Source organism: Onychostruthus taczanowskii, unplaced genomic scaffold (assembly GCF_017590055.1).
Source record: "Onychostruthus taczanowskii isolate IOZ18803 unplaced genomic scaffold, ASM1759005v1 scaffold283, whole genome shotgun sequence".
NCBI lineage: Eukaryota > Metazoa > Chordata > Aves > Passeriformes > Passeridae > Onychostruthus > Onychostruthus taczanowskii.
The window spans coordinates 97,427-115,307 of NW_024500162.1; the positions used below are offsets into that span (position 1 = coordinate 97,427).

Genomic DNA, 17,881 nt, shown 5'->3' on the forward strand with positions numbered 1-17,881 from the left:
TCCTACCCACTACCCAGGCATGGGGGATAGCCCCACATGTGGTGCTTAGAGACTTGACGCCCCAACATTTAACTGTTTACACACAATTCCACCCTCCCTTACATGGGATATGTTTTATATCTGAGCACCTGCCTTCAAGGGGTTTATCTCCAACATGTCCACTGAGAAGGGATCATCACCTTGGCTCTTGCACTGCCTCAGGTTCAGGTGGACTCAGGGATGACATGGAGGGGGTCTCCTTGTAACTCCCACCGATGGCACACTGGGAGCTGCTGTCCTTAACCCAGCCCCTCTGGAGTGCTGTCCTTCCAGGGGACATTGTGAAGGTAACTCTAGTGGGGACAGGCCTGGCTGGGCTGCTCCGTGTCCTGTTTCCACTGCTGGGTTCAGTGACATGTGCCTGTGGTGTGGATAACGGGTAGGGTTGTACAGGAGCCGCCGGCACGGCCCACAAGGAAATTCCTTGCAAGGAAGGGAAGGGCTGGTCTCTCTGGGCAACTGCAGAGATGCTGTGTGAAAACTGATGTTAAAAATATTTGGGAGCTCATGGTTGATTTGCACCTTCTTTGTTTTTCAGTGGCAGCATGGGCAAAGCCGAGGGAGCCTCCAAGCTGAGTGCAAAGGACCTGTACGGTGAGTCGTGCCCGCAAACATGTTCAAAGTTTCCCATGGCAAAGGCACCTCTGGAGAGCTGCATGTGGATGTTGGGGAGCTTTAGGCTGGAACTCAATCAAAGCCACATGAATCCAGAGTTCCATATGCAACAGGCTGGCCTGACCTGGCAGCAAAAACACACTTCATATCTGTGCTGACACTTCCCATGCTGGGGACAGCTGGGATTTTGTGGGAACAGAACGTTGCTTCCCTTACCCAGATCCTCCCCAGGTCTGTTAGCAAGATCACCTGATAAAGGGCCTCACAAAAGAAAGACTGTCCTCAGCAGGTTAATGATTATCCTCTTGTAACTACTTAGTGAACCATGAAAATTCCATGCCCTTTGGCTCTTTGGAAGTGCAGGGAATGGGCAGGATGGGTGTTTGTGCACAGTCGGAGAGGCAGCTTGTTTGGGTTGAGCACATTTAGGTATCAATAACAGTTATTCCTGATCTCAGCAGATCCAAGTACCCCAGGTGAAAATGTGGCCTCTGGGGTGGGCAGAGCAAGCATAAATCATGTGAGGAATCACCTCCCTCAGTTATTTCCTGGGTAAGAAGTTAGGGGTTGTCTGGGTTGCTCAGATACCCAAAAAACACAAGCAGTTTTTTGGGTATCTGAGCCTGCCAGCTCTCCAGCCTAAGAGCTGTGGATTTACCTGGTTGATGTTTAATTGGGAAGGAACAGGCTGTGTGTGCTTTTCCTTGGAGATCTTCTATTTGATCAGAGATTTTCTTCAGCAGCTATGAACTGCCAATGTGGTTTATTTGTCCCTGGGTAGTGACTCCCTTTGCCCAAGGGTTTTGGCTGGAAGTTTATCCATGTAGAGTGGCCTGGAGAAGTGTCCAGACCAACCTCACCTGGGGAGAAGTGGGATGGCAGGGGCTGTATTTAGTGCTAAACAAAGCCATTGTTAACGTCAATTAGCTCCCAAGAAATGAAACATGAGGATAATGGCAGAGCAGAAATTTGGGCTGTTTGTGGCCTGGATGCTGCAGGGTGGGTGGGTGCCAAGCAGGGGTTTGAACTGTGTCAGTCACTTCTAGAGACAGAGGGATACATGATAAAGAAGCAAGAGCATGAGGTGTGGGAATTTTGGGTGCACACGGGGCTGCTAGTGCAGACAAATTCCTTCTGCCTCCAAGGCAGTGCACATTCCTTTGGCTGTGCACTGACACTGCTGCACATCCTGTCAGGGACAGAAGGGCTGCAGTTTCCAGGTAAACAGCCCTACAGACATGTGTAAAAATGAACCTGGGGCTCACAATGGGATTAAAGGCAAGCAGATTTGCAGGCTGGCACCCATGGGTGCAGGCAACCCAGGGCTCCAGCCACCAGAGTTCCAGAGGGGGATCTAATGGTGCCATGGCACAGGGAGCACGCCTCAATCCCGTGTCACAAAAGCCAGTGCAGGGAGAGGCTGACAGACTGCCTTGGAAACAAACACAGCTCTCAAATAAGCACTTTTCAACACAGAATTTCATCTTCCACATTTTTTTGTATGAACACACCTCAAAAACAAATTCACCAGGGTTGGGACCTCTCTGACCAAATTCCAGCAAACCTGAAATGAGGACTGTATGTCCCTGGGCCAAATCCTCAGGAGGAGTAAAGCAGCTGCCTGCTATTTCCCTGCCACTGCTGAAATGCAGAATGAGCTCTGCAGGCATTCCCTGCATAAATCAGTGCCTCTTGGCCAGCCCAGCCCCTGGCATGAGCACATCCAGAGGGATTTTGCTTGGCAGCACTTGAAACCCACCCGCTAATTCAGCAAAAGACACTCAGCACGTGTAAACCAATATTTAAATGTCTTGGTCGCTTTCCCACTCGGATCCTCCCTCCCCCAGCATTAATTTCTGCTGTGAGCTGGCACATTTGGGAGTAGAGGGCAAGCAAGAACTAAAATTCCAGCGAGAATTATGTTTCATAATGAAACAAATCACACTAAGCCGAGCTGGCCTTGATTATGTGATTACAACACTGCTGAGGGACATTTGGAGCTGACAAGACTTTTCATATTTCCATTTTCCTCCAGTGCAATCAGGCTGGACCCTCAGCCTGTGTGCACTGCCAGACCTCCAATCAGTGAGTGCAGTGACTCCCAAATTCCCAGCACATAGACATCCACTCATTTAAAGCTCGCTGGGTTATGACAGCTCCAATGCACACAGGTGTCTAAATATTATTTCTAAGTGAACAAGGACTTGGGTCTAGCTTTCTAAAGCTGCTTTTTCTACAGTAATACTGGCCTAACGTGACAAGGTTGCCAACTGTGGGTACAAAAGTCCTACCTGAGGGCCAAGGTGTCCCCAGTATCAATAGGGACTTACTGGGGATATTAAACATACCTCAGGGGAGACCCTGAAGAGGGATATTTAAAATTGTTGTGGTGAGGCTGGAACAGCAGCTTCAGGCTGTGCACAGGAAAGCACTCGGATGGTGAAGGTGGAGGTTCATTCTGGGGGGGCTCCATGGCGTAGTGTGAAGGTCCTCACAGGACACAGCCTCATCACACAGCTGTTGGTGGGTGGGGAAGGCTCTGGCGTCACACTTGGTCTGCTGAAATTACTTTGATCACCAAGTATGTTGCCTACCACCATGTATTCTTCACTGTGGTGAGCACAGAGGGATGAGGAGAGATGACCAAAGGGAATTCTGCAACAAAACTGACTTAAAGCCCGAAGATACCCTCCCCTGGCTCTGTTCCTACCAGAGTTGGATATGCTTTCCAGCTGCTTTGCCATCCTCAGTGGAGTTTCCTGGCTCTCGTGAGAGCAGGACACTCATCCTTTCCTCCTCCCTTAGTAAAACAGCACCACCTTCGCCCAGCTCCACATTCTGGAGGAGTCTGTGGCTGCAGGGAGCAGTCCCACCTCAGCTGGCAGTAGGGAATGGCTGGCCCCTCTCAGGTTGCCACCTCTCTCCCCACACAGCCACCAGCTGAATAAATGTTAATGCACACCATAAATAAATTAGGCCGCTTCTCTGCTTACGGGCAGGCGTCTGTTCTGAGCCCAGATGAAAGCCTGTGGGGGGAAACCAGGCTCCAGCAGAGCCCATGGGAAGGACTGGCAGGAAGTATTTCTGCACAGCACTTCCCACAGCAGGAAAGCTGCTGCCACCCCTTTCTGAGGTGACTCCCGGTGGGCTTCTGCAGGTGCTCCCCTCAGCTGCTTCCAGAGCTGTCAAACAGCGCTGGCTGGCTTTCCTGATGGATTAGGCAGCGTAGCAGGAGAAGTTCATGGCAGTTTGATGATTGCAGTGATTTCTCATAGGGCTGGGGGGAGGAGAAGCTCATTTCTGTTTGGTTGCTGTCTGTCCCTGCGGTGCTCAGCTCCTTCCAGCCCCCCAGGCCAAGCCTGTGAGACCCAGCAAGCTGGTTCCAGCCTGCCCACCCATCCTCGATGCACTCATTTCTGGGAAAGAACCAGACTTGATTTGGCACAGGGCTGGAAAAAGGGTTTTGGAGCAGTGAGTTAGGCTGGAGAAGCGCAGTGCTGACGCCGATCGCTTGACACTGCACACCCGTAACCCAAGCCAGGCTGCGGCGCCGTAACAGGACACGAGGCACTATCACAAAGAGAAGAGCCACTTCCTGCCCAGTGTGGCCCTGCACAGGGATCATCTCCCTGGGGAGCCACGGGCAGAGAGGCTCCTCCACTGGTGCCAGCATCACCCCTGAGCCACAGAAAGCTGCTTGGTGCTGGCCAGGCAGAACACATCAATGGAGCAGAAATAACTTACCTTTAATGGTCATGAACCAACTCCTGGGGGTCTCACAGATCTCCTTGTATCCCAACAGGACCTCCAGCCCCAGTAACATGGAGAGGTCTCTGAGATGAGACCCTGCAGCCCTGAGCACAGTGCTCAGACTGTAATTCCCTGCTGCTGGCTCTCCCACCCCCTGGCCAAACCATGAGGTTGTTCACAATTCCAGCTGGAGGCCACATGGCTGTCACATCGTTATTGACAGCAGCACAGAGGGACTGTTCCTTCCCCACAACCTTTAGGAGAGGATTTTTGCAGGATTTAACACACACTGGTATTGTCTGCAAGAGACAACTCTGGCAGGAGCAGTGGCCTGCCAAGCCTGCTCAGCCACACTGATGAGTCAATATGACCACGTCCATACCTAAATCCACAGGGATTTGGGCAACATCGGAACAGTGCCACTCACTGTCATGTCTTTAAAGATTTCATCATACTGGAGAAAAAGCCTGAGATTCAGCAGAGATCCAGTCTTCTTGCCCAGGTCATTAATTCCTCCTGTCCCTTGCTGCCAGCCCTGAATAACTCCCTTGTCCTTCCCCCTGCTCCCTCGGTGCTATTCCAGCTCCCTTCTTCACATCCTCTTTCCCACCCGAGATTCCAGCTTCAGATTACCTTGCTCCCCTTTGACACTGTGTGTGTGGGTGACCCTTCTATTCAATGCCTTGGACACTTAATACACCATCTGGAAACAGGGCTGGAAGAAAAACTGGAAGCCAACAATCCTGCAGATCAAGCCCCAGTGGTGGGTGAGACAGGAAACACATTGGCTCAGTTCAGCCATGACTGGAGCTACTGGGAAGAGCAGACTGCTCCAAGTGCTGCTGGCCAGGAGTTTGGGATGGCAGTTAGTGACAGGGATGCTGTGAAGAGGGATCTCCCACCTCTGATGCTGTTCAGCATCTCCAGTGACCGTCTTTCTTTGCCACCTTGAAACTGCTGAGCACAAGTTCTCTCCTTGCATGGACTAACTGCTTAGAGCTCACACAGAGGAACCTTTTCCTAAATGGAAATGAGGTTTTAGATATTCCCAAGTAGCTTAGGAACTAAAGTTGTGGTAGTTCATAAAAAAAGAATGGCCAAAAAAAGGAGGAACTTTTCATTATGAATTTTTTTCAAGATTCAAAGAAAGTGAATTAATTAAATCAAGATTCCCCCAAGCTTACTATGTTCTGACATTCAAAAAATTACCAGCTACATTACCAGCTACAGAAAGCTGAGAAAACACCACTTTGGGCTTTTTGGTGAAAAATAATTTGACAGATTTCTTCCAGGTCTGTTTGTAAAGGCAAAAGGGAATATCTCTGCTGGTGAACTGTATCTCTCAATGCCCTGATTATCCTGCTCCAAGCAGCCCGGTGGACACCGTGCCGCCGGACACGCTGAACACAAACACACACTGTTCCTCCATGTACTCAGTCCTTGCACAACCCAGGAGCTGTGCCAGGTTTTTATTTGCTTTCCTAGAGTGGGTTGTGTCTTCAGCTAATAAACCAGGAATGTGAGCACTTGGGGCTGAGCTGTGGCAAATATGAAGCGTGCCGAGCAGGAATTCAGAAACCCGGAGCCACTGCTCCCTGCTGCCACAGCCCATTCACACCTCAATGAGAGCTGTTCATTCACTCCAAGAGCTTCCAGATCCATCTGCACACACCAGCCATGAGTGAGAGCTGACCAGGCAGACATTCCCAGTGCCACAGGCGCCAGTACAGACCAGCTCCAGCAGTTCAGCAAGTACCACAGATCTAACAGCAAACCCAGGGAGCTCAATGCTCCCTAGACTGCAAAGATATCCCAAAATGGAGCTCTCTCTGTGCTGGCCACAGAGAACAGGGAAGGAGCAAGGCAGGACCTGCAGATTCTCCCCCGTCAGGTATCTCAGGCACAGCAGGTCAGTACAACCAGATCCTTGACTAACCCTGGGTAACCTGGAGCAGGATGCTGTGTTCAACTGCCACATCTGGCCCCAGGCTGGGATCCTGGAATGGAGGTTATTCCATACTGCTGCGCTGTAAGCCAGCCTGGCAGGTTTCTGTGGCTGCCATGAGCACACAGAGCATTCGCTGCCCCATTTCTCCTCAGCAGGCTGGTCTTGACCTGCCGTTTGGCTCATGCTATGCTGGCAGGTTCTTATAAACAGTGTGTGCACTGCTAGATAATGTATAGATAACGTAAAGATTATATAAGGAACTGGCAAGCTCCAGAAGTAACTGCCAGGACTTCCCTTCAACTGCTGTAATTGATGTCGAGGCCGGGGAGGTCGGCAGTGTGATTCAGGGAATGGAGGAGAGGTCCTTGGTATGGCACTGGCAAGGAAAACAAATCCAATGCCTCTCATTCCTCAGAGACTGCTCTGTACTTGTCCATACATCCCCCTGTCTGCTGCTGTGCCTTCTGCCCAGCAACAGCTGTAAACAAATGTGGGGAGGGACAGGGAGGATCAGGTAGGATCCTGTGTGGTAAAACTAATTAATCAGAGAAGGATGTGCCTGGAGGGGAGGCAGAGGCCACTGGCAGGTTGTACTGGGGGTGCTGTGCCCCTCTGGCTTGACAGAGGCTATGCATGGAGAAGGACAAGCCTGTTCCTGCCCCCCTTGGGCTCAGCATTCCCAGAGACCTTAACCAATCCTCCCGGCTGTAAGCTGGTCCCACGAGCAGTTTATCCCGCTAGTTGATCTCCTGTGCTCACTGAACGGAGTGTTCACAGCCACATCCCAGCTCCCTGCTAAATAAGGTTTTGCACGGAAATGGGGAGGGAACTTGGCACTAAAGATGTGCTTCGGCTTTCTGGACCAAGCTGATAACCCCAGCCCTCCAGGATGTGCATTGATCCTGCTTTTTTCCTGATTTATTACTCTCTCTCATCCTTTCCACTCCTTAACATAAAGCCAAACAGGACTCTTTCCCTGCCAGCCAAGATTTTAGTATCATTACTGGGATTTCAGCCCAGCATTATTTTGAGCCCTCAGGTACCACCTTGTACCTCTGCAGTGGTCTCAGCTCTTCCTATTTCCCCACTGGTGCCAGTGGGAAACACTATTCCCACAGCATTGTTTATCTGTAAGATACCAGTGACAGATAACATTCGTTGCCATTTTGTCCACTCCTACCTGGTTAGTAGAGAACTGAAGTGAATTCTATTAAAGAACCATTTATAGGGGTTTTTTTCCCCTCAGAAGATTGTCTTAGGGATCACTGGGCCAGACTCTGTGGGCAAGAGTCTCTGAGAGGCAAGAGATGAGACAATTTACCAGAGGTTGTGCATGTCCCACGTGTTATCCATGCTCAAGGCATTCAAAGCTATCTGGATTCCCAATCCCATACACACAGCAAGTGTCTGGGATTAGCACAACTGTTCCTCAGGCCACAGGGGATCCCACCAGCACCTGCCGGATACCCATGCTATGAGTTGGGTTTTTTCCTTGCTAGACACAAAAAGGACAGGACAAAGCTCTATTGTTTTCCCATCTCTTTGGCTCTCTTGGCAGACAAAAGGGAAAAAGGACAGTGATCACTGTGGGCTCATGCCAGCTTTATCACCTCTGGATGTTTGCTGTACCGGTGCCACAGCCCTGGAGCTCTCCTTGCCCTTTGCCTGTCTTATATCCAGAGTCCTCCACTGCCACAGACTCTGAAGGTCATAGAAGGAGATACACAGAGGTGCAGATGGGTGTTTGAGCTAATGTGGGGAAATCATCACTATATTTCTGCAAGGCTCATCTATCACGTAGAGATTATGCAAATTCTCCACATCCTGGGGCCACGTTAGGGGTCGGATAACACCTGAAGGTGCCGAGGTCCTGTTGCAGGACACTGTAGAAATGCCAAGTGTCCCGGTGTGAGGTGTCAGATGAAGCAGGAGGAAATGAGCTCCTGCTGCTGCTGCTGCTAACAGGCCAGCATGCACTCATACAAAATTCAGCAGGTCAGGGACAAAGCTGTGCAGAAGGGCAGGGTGGAGCCACACAGGACAGCTGACCTGCCTTCTGAGGTATGGCTGGTAAGGGAGTTCACCTGGGCAAGGGAAAGGATCCCCCTCGATCAAGGAGCCACAGATTTTGCTATAAGCATCATTCACAGAAGGCCAGAATGGTTTGGTTTGCAAGGGACCTTAAAGCCCATCTCTTTCCATCCCCTGCCATGGACAGGGACACCTTCCATGGTCCCAGGTCGCTCCAAGTCTGGCCATGCACACTTGCAGGGATCGGGCAGCCACAGATTCCTTGGGCAACTTGTGCCAGGGCCTAAGCACCCTCACAGGGAAGAACTTCTTCCTAAAAGCATTTTGGGATCAGCCCAGTGCAACCAGAGCCAAATTTAATCAAAGACAAATAATGATGCATGTTGGAAAGCCCTGCAGTGTTTCACCACATTGTTTTGAGTAAATAAACTAAAATCCACCCGTTTTCTTTAAAGCACCCACACTCCTTGGATAGCTGTGGCCCAAACCTGACTCTTTCATGATCGGCAACCTGGTTTTTTAATTCTTCCTGTGTTTAAATCAAAACTAAGTGCTAGAAAAGAAGGAGATTTTGGTGTTTTGGCACCCTGCTGTCCCCAGAAAGTCTGGCTGGTTCCAGACCTCATGGTCTTATTTGCGGATGCCAGCAGGAAACACAAAAATAAAAGTTTCCATGGGTGTGGGGGCCAGGTAGAAGCCAAGGAGACAGAAGGGATTTCAGGAGAACATGCAGCAACACCCCATTTCTTGCCCTGGGCAGCTTCTGGGACATCATTTGAATGACATCGGGAGACAAAATAGAGGCACTTTGTTCTAGTTCCGTGACTCGTGGAGGTAATGCAGAAATTCCCCCAGGGAAAAATCAACAGAGGGAGGGGAAACATCTGCATTTCTCCCTGTCCCAGGGTTTGCTGCTGTTTGAACAAGGCTGCAAAGGGCTAAAGGGGCCTTTGCTCTCTTGCACTCACTGAGTGCAGGTGATGGGAAGCTGGGCTATGCAGAGTTCTGAGGTTTTGGCCAGACCCCAAAACTTCCAAGGGCTTCTCTGAAGATTTTCTCAGCAGTGCATACTGAGATCTCTCCTGACAGCAACACGTGCAGCTTCTTTGAGCTTGGAGGACGGGTAAAAGGCATTGGATGGGATCCCAGAGAGTCTGAGGGCAACCAGCTGCTAGCCTGACCACTGCTACAGCTCCATGGGCTGTTTTCCTACCAGGAACACAGACCTGTGCTAACCTCCCACTGGAAACCTCATCCCCCTGGTATTCCTTCCCTCCCCCAGGGACTACCAGTTCCCCACACAGCTCCGCACCCTTCCTCTCAGGGCTGGAGACATTTGCCTGTCCGAATGTAAACTCCCTTTGTTTCCAGACCACCCACTTCAGTCTTTTCCACTCCCTTTGGAAAAGGAGGGGATGGGATGTCTTAAAATCCAAATCTGTCTCCTTCCCACATGAATGCGGTGTTCTCATTTCCATCAGTGTCATCTATTTACATTAGAAATGCTCAGGGAGGAAATTGAGGTTACTGAGAGGAAAAAAGTGCCTCACATCAGCCCCAAATCCCTGTGGGATGTGCTGCCTGTGCCCTACCCCAGACCTTGCCCCACATTTCAAGTAGGACAGACTGCAATTAAAGCCCCCAGCAACCAGAAAGTGCCACTGAACCTTTCCTGTCAGCCTGAGGTGGGAAGGGGCTGCGCTGCAATACTAATTCATTTATTCAAGGTCACTCTGGAGTGGCTGAGCAGGGAGCTGGGCTGGGTGTCTGAGGTCTTTCCCCTGAACCATCCTCACTCCACCTCTGAGCTGGTGTTGGTGGTGGATGAGACACAGGCTCAGAGCCCTGCAGCCTCCATTAATACCTTTGCCAATATCCCCATCAATAAATCAATAAATCACTTTTACTGGGGAACAGCCACCACTCCAGGGCTGTCAGCAGTCAGGCACAGAGACAAAACACTGATGTGTTTTCAGCCACAGGCACGGAGCTGCAAGTGTGAAGTACTCGTGTGCCCTACCAAGTTGAAGGCACAGCCTAAAGAGTCGTAGGATAAGTGTTAAAAAGCTTTAGTAATCGGCTTGAATTAGTTCCTACCCACCCTTGCCAGTCTCCAAAGAAGAGCAGCGGCATCTTTTCATGATCCTTATCACTGGGATATCTCCGGGTGCTCAGTATGCTCCCCAAGCCGCGGCCAGGATTGTAGTCAGCCCAGTGCACCAGCTCGATTTAAAAGCTCTCGGCTGGCCAAGGAGAAAGGTGAAATCCCCAAGGCAAACTCAAGGAAAGACAATGCTTGTTCTAGAGGGACACCTGCTGGCAATGGCCGAGGAGCCTGAGCTGGAAACTCGGGGACTGAGAGAAAGAGTTGTAACTCACAGATCCAAAGAAAAACAACCAATGCTTCTTTTCTTGTTTCCTACAGAACAAAGAAAAAAATACTCCAACTCCAACATCATTATGCACGAGACTTCCCAGTACCACGTCCAGGTGAGCACACACACGCAATGGAGTGCTGAGGGGCTGAGAGGCCGGGGTCAGTGACGGGTGCCTCTAGTGCAGTGTGTTCCCCGTGTTCTGGACCTTTAGGAGGCCAAGGGGGAGTCGGGAACCTCCTTACCATTAAAGTCTCAAGTCACTGAGTAAAGGAGAATGGGGAGGGGGGGGGAATATTTCAATAAACGAGGGGAATTCTGTACAAGGAAAGAGGAAATGGAGAAGCTGTTGTCTTCTCCCTCCTCTGTGTCTGAAGGAGAGCAAGAAATGTGGTCCCTCCTGTCACCCTGTGCTTTAAACCCCTCTGATCAGCACAGACAGGTTAAAAGCAGAGTTCCCATGGTGGTTACTGGAACTCAGCTTTCCAAACAACAGAACCACATGGACTATCAGCTTTCAGCTCTCCTCAGCTACTGAGTCCTCTCAGGTAACACAAACCCCTCCACGCAAGACAGGCAATAAGCCAAATCCCACTGCCACAGACACCCACCCAAAAAGAGAAGCCAGCCAGGCTTCGTGATTCCTGTAGGGCAACTTAGTGGTGCAGGACTCCATGAAGGAGGTGGGGCCATTCATCACTGAAAACTGAGCAAGGCAAGACAGGAGAACACTTCCTCAGGTTCGCATTTAGGAGATGGGGCCCTTTGAAAGCCTGCATTTAGACTTGTAAAGTGCTGTTTGGAAACAGGTCCTGGTTTCTGTTGGAGAAACCAACTCAGTGGCTCAGAAGTCACTCATGGATGCAGAGAAGGGACTTTAAACGGTGACATGTAAATGAATTCTTTATTAATTATGCCATAAGCCACCTGTTTGTGAGTCTCTCCCTGAACTTTGACCAAGGCAAACAGGATTGCAGTGGCAGGCAGTGAGATAGAATGAGGTTTCCTCATGGGAGGCATTTTATACCCTTTGAAGTAATCAGATCAAAGTTTAATGGTGGGTGGAGTCATTGCCCATTCTAATAAAAGCTGCTGCATTTGAATACCTATATGGATGAAAAGGGGTTTTAAGGGATAAAACAAAGACAGCAGTAAGCTTCTCTCTCTCAATCCATCCATATCTACAGAAAATGGAAAGCAGAAAAATATTCTAATGATTAAGTCAGACAAATAGCTTCCCCTCCATGAAAACTGACTGAACAGTAAACAGCAAAGGAATTTATGAAGCTTGTAAAGGTGGTGGATAAAATAATAGAAGAGATAAAAATGCCTGTCATCTTGAGTAAACCCATTCTCCTCATTGGTCTGAAAGAAAAGGGCTTGTCACCTCTGCACTGATAAAACAGACTCGGCAAATACCTTCCCATGCACTATTTTACAATTACAGTAACATACACCCAGCATGTTTTTCATTTGTGATTGCATTGCTAATCTCAGCTTTGGGCTCACACACCAGCCAGGAGTTCTATTTAGACAGTGCCTCACCCCATACCTTTGCTTGATGAACATGGGAATGGTCCTTGCGTTGTCCTCTACTCCTTCCTCCAGTTTTTAGGAATCATCTAACAGCAAATGGGTCACCATAAACCCTATACACCCCTAATGCCCAAGAGCATGTTTAAATATTTTCTACTAGGTCTACCAGTGCTTTAAATCCAAGCCTTTCCCTGCATCCACCTTGTGTGGAGCCAACTGCAACAACAGTTCTTGCCTGTGTTTCCTCACAACCATCCAAGGCTCTGTGCTCCGAGTGCACACATCCTTCTCGGGTCCACCTGGTCTGTGCCAGACCCCAACATCCACAGCTTCTCAAGTCCCACAGCAGTAGGTGCTGGAGCAGCATCAGCTTTTGCTGCCTCTTAATCTGCTTCCCACTTTGCATTTACCTGGGCTTTTACAAGGAGAAAGGAATTCTTTCCCAACAACTTTGTCATCCTCCTCCATGGCCCACGGATGCACATGTCAACTGTGGACACAACCCACTGGGTTACAGAATCAGCTCATGAGTACATCAGCACCAGAAAGAAGCTACTTGGTCCCTAAAATAGTTATTTCTGATCCCTAGGAGAAAGCAGGAAGATACAGAATCAATGGGAGAAAAGCCAGGCAAAACTCATCCTGTTACTACAAATTTCCTATCAGTTTAGGACTTGCTTTAAAACACCCCCCGTTTTTCCAGCTCTTGCTTTGAAACCAGGATGTGTGCTTCAAAGAGAAGCAGGCATTTCACTGCTGCCCTCCCCACAAACTCTAAATGCCTGGCAGGACCATTTTTGGGGTGCCACATTGCTGTCCCAGACCCTCCAGGGCAGCTCTACCTGCAGCACCTGGGTGATTTCCCTGCTCCAGGGGTTAATCTGCTCCTGGCTCTCCAGCTTAGCCACTGCTGCTGAAGTGCCTGTTCTGTACCCTACTGAGCAAGGAAAACAGGATGAGAGGGTCATGCTGCTGGATGGGCCTTTGATATCCCAGGGACAAGAGAAAAAGCTGGGATCTGGCCCAATAAGCCTCCAAGGGTTGCAGGTCCTTGGACTGCACAGATGCCTTGGTCAGGCCTGTAACTTATCCATGCAAAAACCTGCTTTTCTCTGCTGGAGAAAGTTGGTAAAGACAGGGAAAAACTTCAGCTGCTTTTTGACAGTCAGGCATATTCCCCTTCCCTTCTTACCAAAACATAGCTGGGCAACAAAAGAACAAGGTGAAATAGAACCTTGTTCCTTCCTGAGGTTTTTTTTCCCCTTTCTGAGGATTTTTCCTTCCCTGCTATCACCTGAACATGTGGCCTGGCTGTGCTGTCACTGCCCCGGGGACAACAGCTGGGCAAACAGCTTGGCTGCTCTGAGTCCCAGCTTTTCCTGTTTTGCAGTCCCCTCTGCTGGCAGACACAACCAGTTCTTCCATCCACAGGGAGCAGCACTTACTCACCTGGACTTTTGGAGTGGCCTTCACCCACTGCTGGTGGGCTCACCACATTTGGATGTGACACACCTCTCCTTTCCACAGCTGCCTCCCTGCCCACCATTCCCTTCCCATGGAATCCCAGGGGCCCACCAAAGTTGCAAGTGCTGCCCCATTACACGAACTCAGCACATACAGGTGCCAAGTGCAAGGCTGGGATCACCACACATTTCAGGGTGCAGTTGGAGCAGGGATGGGAAAGCAACTTGGATGGTTACACTGTAGCTGAGCTGCTCCTGCCCCAAGTGCTCGCACAGCGAAGGAACGGCAGCGAAGGAAGGGAGGACAGCACTGAAGCCTGGCAGATGGGAGAAGACCATGGGCTGGGTTTACAGGATAGGTGAAGGGAGGTGGGAATGCCAGGATAACCAAGCAAAACCACAGGGCAGGACAGAGGCAAACAGCAAAAAATCCTTTCCTACAGTCAGCAACACCCATTTTCACTACTGTGAGGGCTGATTTGGGTATTTTTGGGGAGATGGTAACCCCAACCCTAAGGGGGGCTTAAAGGGCTGGTGTAGAGTGAGCTGCCAGGTTTGGAGCCCCTGCAGGCTTTGCAGCATACAAGCTCTTCAGAGTAGCTGCTCCCAGAGCACAGGACCCCACACATTGCATGGATCCCACTTGGCATGGAGGATCAACACTTGCCCATGGCTTGTGTGAGCTCTTTGCCTGGCACAAATCCCACACAAGCAGGTTTGCTACACAAGACAAGCAAAACAAAAGTGCTTTTATAGCTTGGCAAGCAAAGCATTAGTTCGACTGCCATAGTTCTACTTCCAAGCCAGGTTCAGAGGAGCCTGAATAACTCATGTGCGTGAAGCATTTGCCCTGCTGCATGGGGATCAGAGCTGCTGGAATTGATGAGAGTAATATGCAAGTGGTGAAACTGGTTATGAAAACCCATTATGAAACCCAAATCTTTCACTGCCACAACCAGGCTGGTACCAACAACAAAAACTGTTATGTGCAGCAACAGCTTCATGCCTGAACTCTGGGAAACTACAAACAGTGATTGAAGCCTCTAGAGATGCTTTCATTACCAATTTACACACCCCAACAAACATTTTCCACCTGTTTTTATCTCCTTTTTCTCCCCAAATTCAGCACTTGGCCACCTTCATCATGGACAAGAGCGAGTCCATCACAACAGTGGATGACGCGATCCGGAAACTCATCCTGCTCAATTCCAAAGAGAAGATCTGGACACAGGAGATGCTGCTGCAAGTGAACGACAAGTCCATCCGGCTGCTGGACTGTGAGACACAGGTACCTGGAGCCCTGTGGGACTGGCCCCAGACTGAGGTGTGGAGTCCAATGAGTGTCCTTTCCATTCTGCCTGGGAGAGGGCAAGTTCTAAGGAACACAAACAAGGGTGAATCACTACAAATTCCTCTCCTAGATGACAGTCAGCCCTGCAGCATGGGAACAGGATGGTTTTAGCAATGACAAATTAGGAAGATCAGCCCAGGGATCCCAGGAGTTCCTGCACAGGACCATTCCCTCTCAGTTCAATCGTTCCCCATTGCCTGACACCTTTCCCCTTCTCTTGCAGGAGGAGCTGGAGGACTTTCCCCTGCCGACAGTGCAGCACTGCCAGACAGTGCTCAATCAGATGCGCTATTCCTCCATCCTCCTGCTCGTGTGTCAGGATTCTGAGCAGCACAAACCTGACATCCACTTCTTCAACTGTGACGAGGTGGAGGTAAGCAGAGCCCTCCTGCTTGCTGTGAAACAGAACAAAACACACTTCTTGCTGTCTGCCCTTTCCCCCTTCCTGCAATCCTTCCTAAAGCCAAGCCCTTAAAAACATCCCTGTTTTATCCTTAAGGCGGAGATGGTTCATGAGGACATAGAGAGTGCCCTGGCAGACCACAAGCATGGGAAGAAGATACGGCCACAGACACTCAAGTGAGTGCTGCGGGTGACAACTGGGAGCAACAACAATAATCCCCTGTTTCCAGTGGTTTAGTCACACTCCAGTCTCCTGGAAACAGGATCTGTGACTCCTGATGGGTTTGATCTGTGTCACTTTCCTTGCAGGGCAAACCAGGAAAAGATCAAGCAGAGACAATCCATCCTCCCCCCACCTCAAGGACCAGCTCCCATCCCGATCCAGCATGACATGCGAGGCTCAGCAATGAACAGGAATAGGGTGGCACCTCCTTCCCAGCATGATCCAGGTACTGGGAGCGCTCAGGAAGTCTGTCCTAGGGATGGGAGACTAATTAACTCAGACAGCCAACCTTCCTGAAGTGGTCTGTGTGAAAATAAGTGTTGTACCCACTGGGCATCTTCTGCTCAACAAATAAAAGCTCCCAGAAACTCCCTGTAACAACACCCTTATTTGGGGGATATGGAAATGCCAAAAAGCAAAAGCCCCTCATAAGCCATCATATGAAATTTGAACCAGGCCTTGGTGATCTTAAAATGTACAGACAAGACATTTGGTCAGAAAGACAAATTCCTGGCTCTGCTGACTTCACAGGAGCCAAGATTTCACCCTTGAAAATCAACTTGTTTTCATGAATTCTTATAAAGTCAAGTGTGGAAATGCAGATCTGAACTCACCCCTCTTATGTGTTCATCTAAAGTCTGATTCCAAAACCATCCTGACTTCAGCCCATTTCAGTTGGCTTGGAAAAACCTGGTATTTTCCTTTGGAGAAAGAAATAACAGAAGTAAGTTCCTAGGAACAGAAACAAGCTCTTTCTCTTACAAAATATTAAAGTGATGAACAAACTGTAAGCAGTTTTTACCCCTGCCTATCATACCACCTTATCTTGGCATTCATTTCTAGTTTCAAGGAAAATACCTAGAGGATACTATAACACATCCAAAACACTCATTTGCTGGGATGGCTTCTGAAGCCAAGCAACTGGTCTGGCTGCTGAATGGAGAACTTATTTCAGCCCAGTTCTGCACCATAGAAGGAATATCTCTATTTCTGAGCTGGACCATGAATAAACATCCCTATTCTGATGAAAAGCAGCCACTCTTACCTCTGCTTTTCCAAGCATGCTCACATCAGCAGACCTGGGAACTCTTCTAGGCAGTATTTCTGCCTCTGAGTGCACAGAGCCTGGCAGGAGAGCAGATGACAGGAGAAAGCCTTGAGTGATGCCTGTTTGCCGAGATTCCTTCTCCATGAAATGCCTTCCCACTTTTCCTACAAAACCTGTCCCAGTGGGGCACCTCATTCCCACATTTACAGATGCTCTGGACTTGTCACGATCCTTTGCCAAAACTGCCTCCCCAGTTCTCCCACTTGGCAGATCCTGCTGTGCCAGCCCTTTCCAAGCCCCTGCCCCGAGTTGACACCGTTTGCTTTGCACGAGGGGCCACCCCAAAAATTGTTCCTGCTGGAATATCCCCCCCACACTGGGTGTGTGGCTTCTGGAAGCCAGGAGGTTGGGTTTTTTTGCAGGGTGATTGGGATTTAGCACCTGTTACAAACATTATTCCTGAGGTGCCCTCACAACCCAGAACAAGCACCCAAGCTCAGAGCTACCATCCCATGGATCCCTGCCTTTTATGGAGCCTATTTCCAACCTCAGATAGTAAATCTGTTTTTCTCTGCCTTGTTTGCAGACTATGAACGACGAAGCTCTGGCTCTCATGACCATGAGGAATCCCGTGCCATGTTAGCACAGAAGATTGAAAAGGAAACGGTGGGTGACAGGGACACAGTCCATAGGCAGGAGCAGAGGCAGCGAGCAAGGGAGAGGGAGCAGAGGCAGGGAGCAGACATTTAATGCATCATCTGGGCATTTTTCCAGTCGACACCTGCTGTGCATAAAGATAAGGTGGCCAAAAGCAAGTCTCCATCACTGCATCAGTGACAATGTCCTCTGACCTGAGGCAGCTCTGCTGATTCCAGCTCTGCTCCTCCCCATCCCTCTTGGGTTATTTTCCAGCCGTCCATTAGGAGGGGTCACTTGTCCCCTTTGTAAGGACAGCACACAGCCAGGCCCAGCAGCTCCGGGTTTGCAAAGGAAAGCGTTGAGCTGCATTTCATGCCTGGATTACCCACTCGTGTGCATTCTCCTGGGAAATGCAGCAGGCCATGGGATTCAGGCTCCCAGCTGTGCACAGCCCAGGCTCA

At 49.8% G+C, this 17,881-nt stretch overlaps 1 protein-coding gene and 1 long non-coding RNA gene across 3 annotated transcripts in view; one reads left to right on the plus strand and one right to left on the minus strand.

Annotated features, from left to right (window-relative positions):
* The window catches only part of EPS8L2 (EPS8 like 2), a 47,234-nt gene that overhangs the window by 19,343 nt on the left and 10,010 nt on the right, over positions 1-17,881 (plus strand). For both annotated transcript variants that reach the window (XM_041407986.1, XM_041407987.1), the window contains 7 exons: positions 578-633; positions 10,809-10,873; positions 14,884-15,045; positions 15,332-15,481; positions 15,608-15,687; positions 15,820-15,959; positions 17,368-17,447. In XM_041407986.1, coding sequence (XP_041263920.1) covers positions 578-633; positions 10,809-10,873; positions 14,884-15,045; positions 15,332-15,481; positions 15,608-15,687; positions 15,820-15,959; positions 17,368-17,447 — 733 coding nt within the window. The remainder of the gene's footprint in view (positions 1-577; positions 634-10,808; positions 10,874-14,883; positions 15,046-15,331; positions 15,482-15,607; positions 15,688-15,819; positions 15,960-17,367; positions 17,448-17,881) is intronic.
* Positions 14,997-16,860, minus strand: LOC121337720. Its single transcript, XR_005952938.1, has 3 exons — positions 16,779-16,860; positions 16,348-16,434; positions 14,997-15,132 (listed from the first exon to the last, which is right to left on the minus strand). It is a non-coding gene; the product is annotated as an uncharacterized LOC121337720 (long non-coding RNA).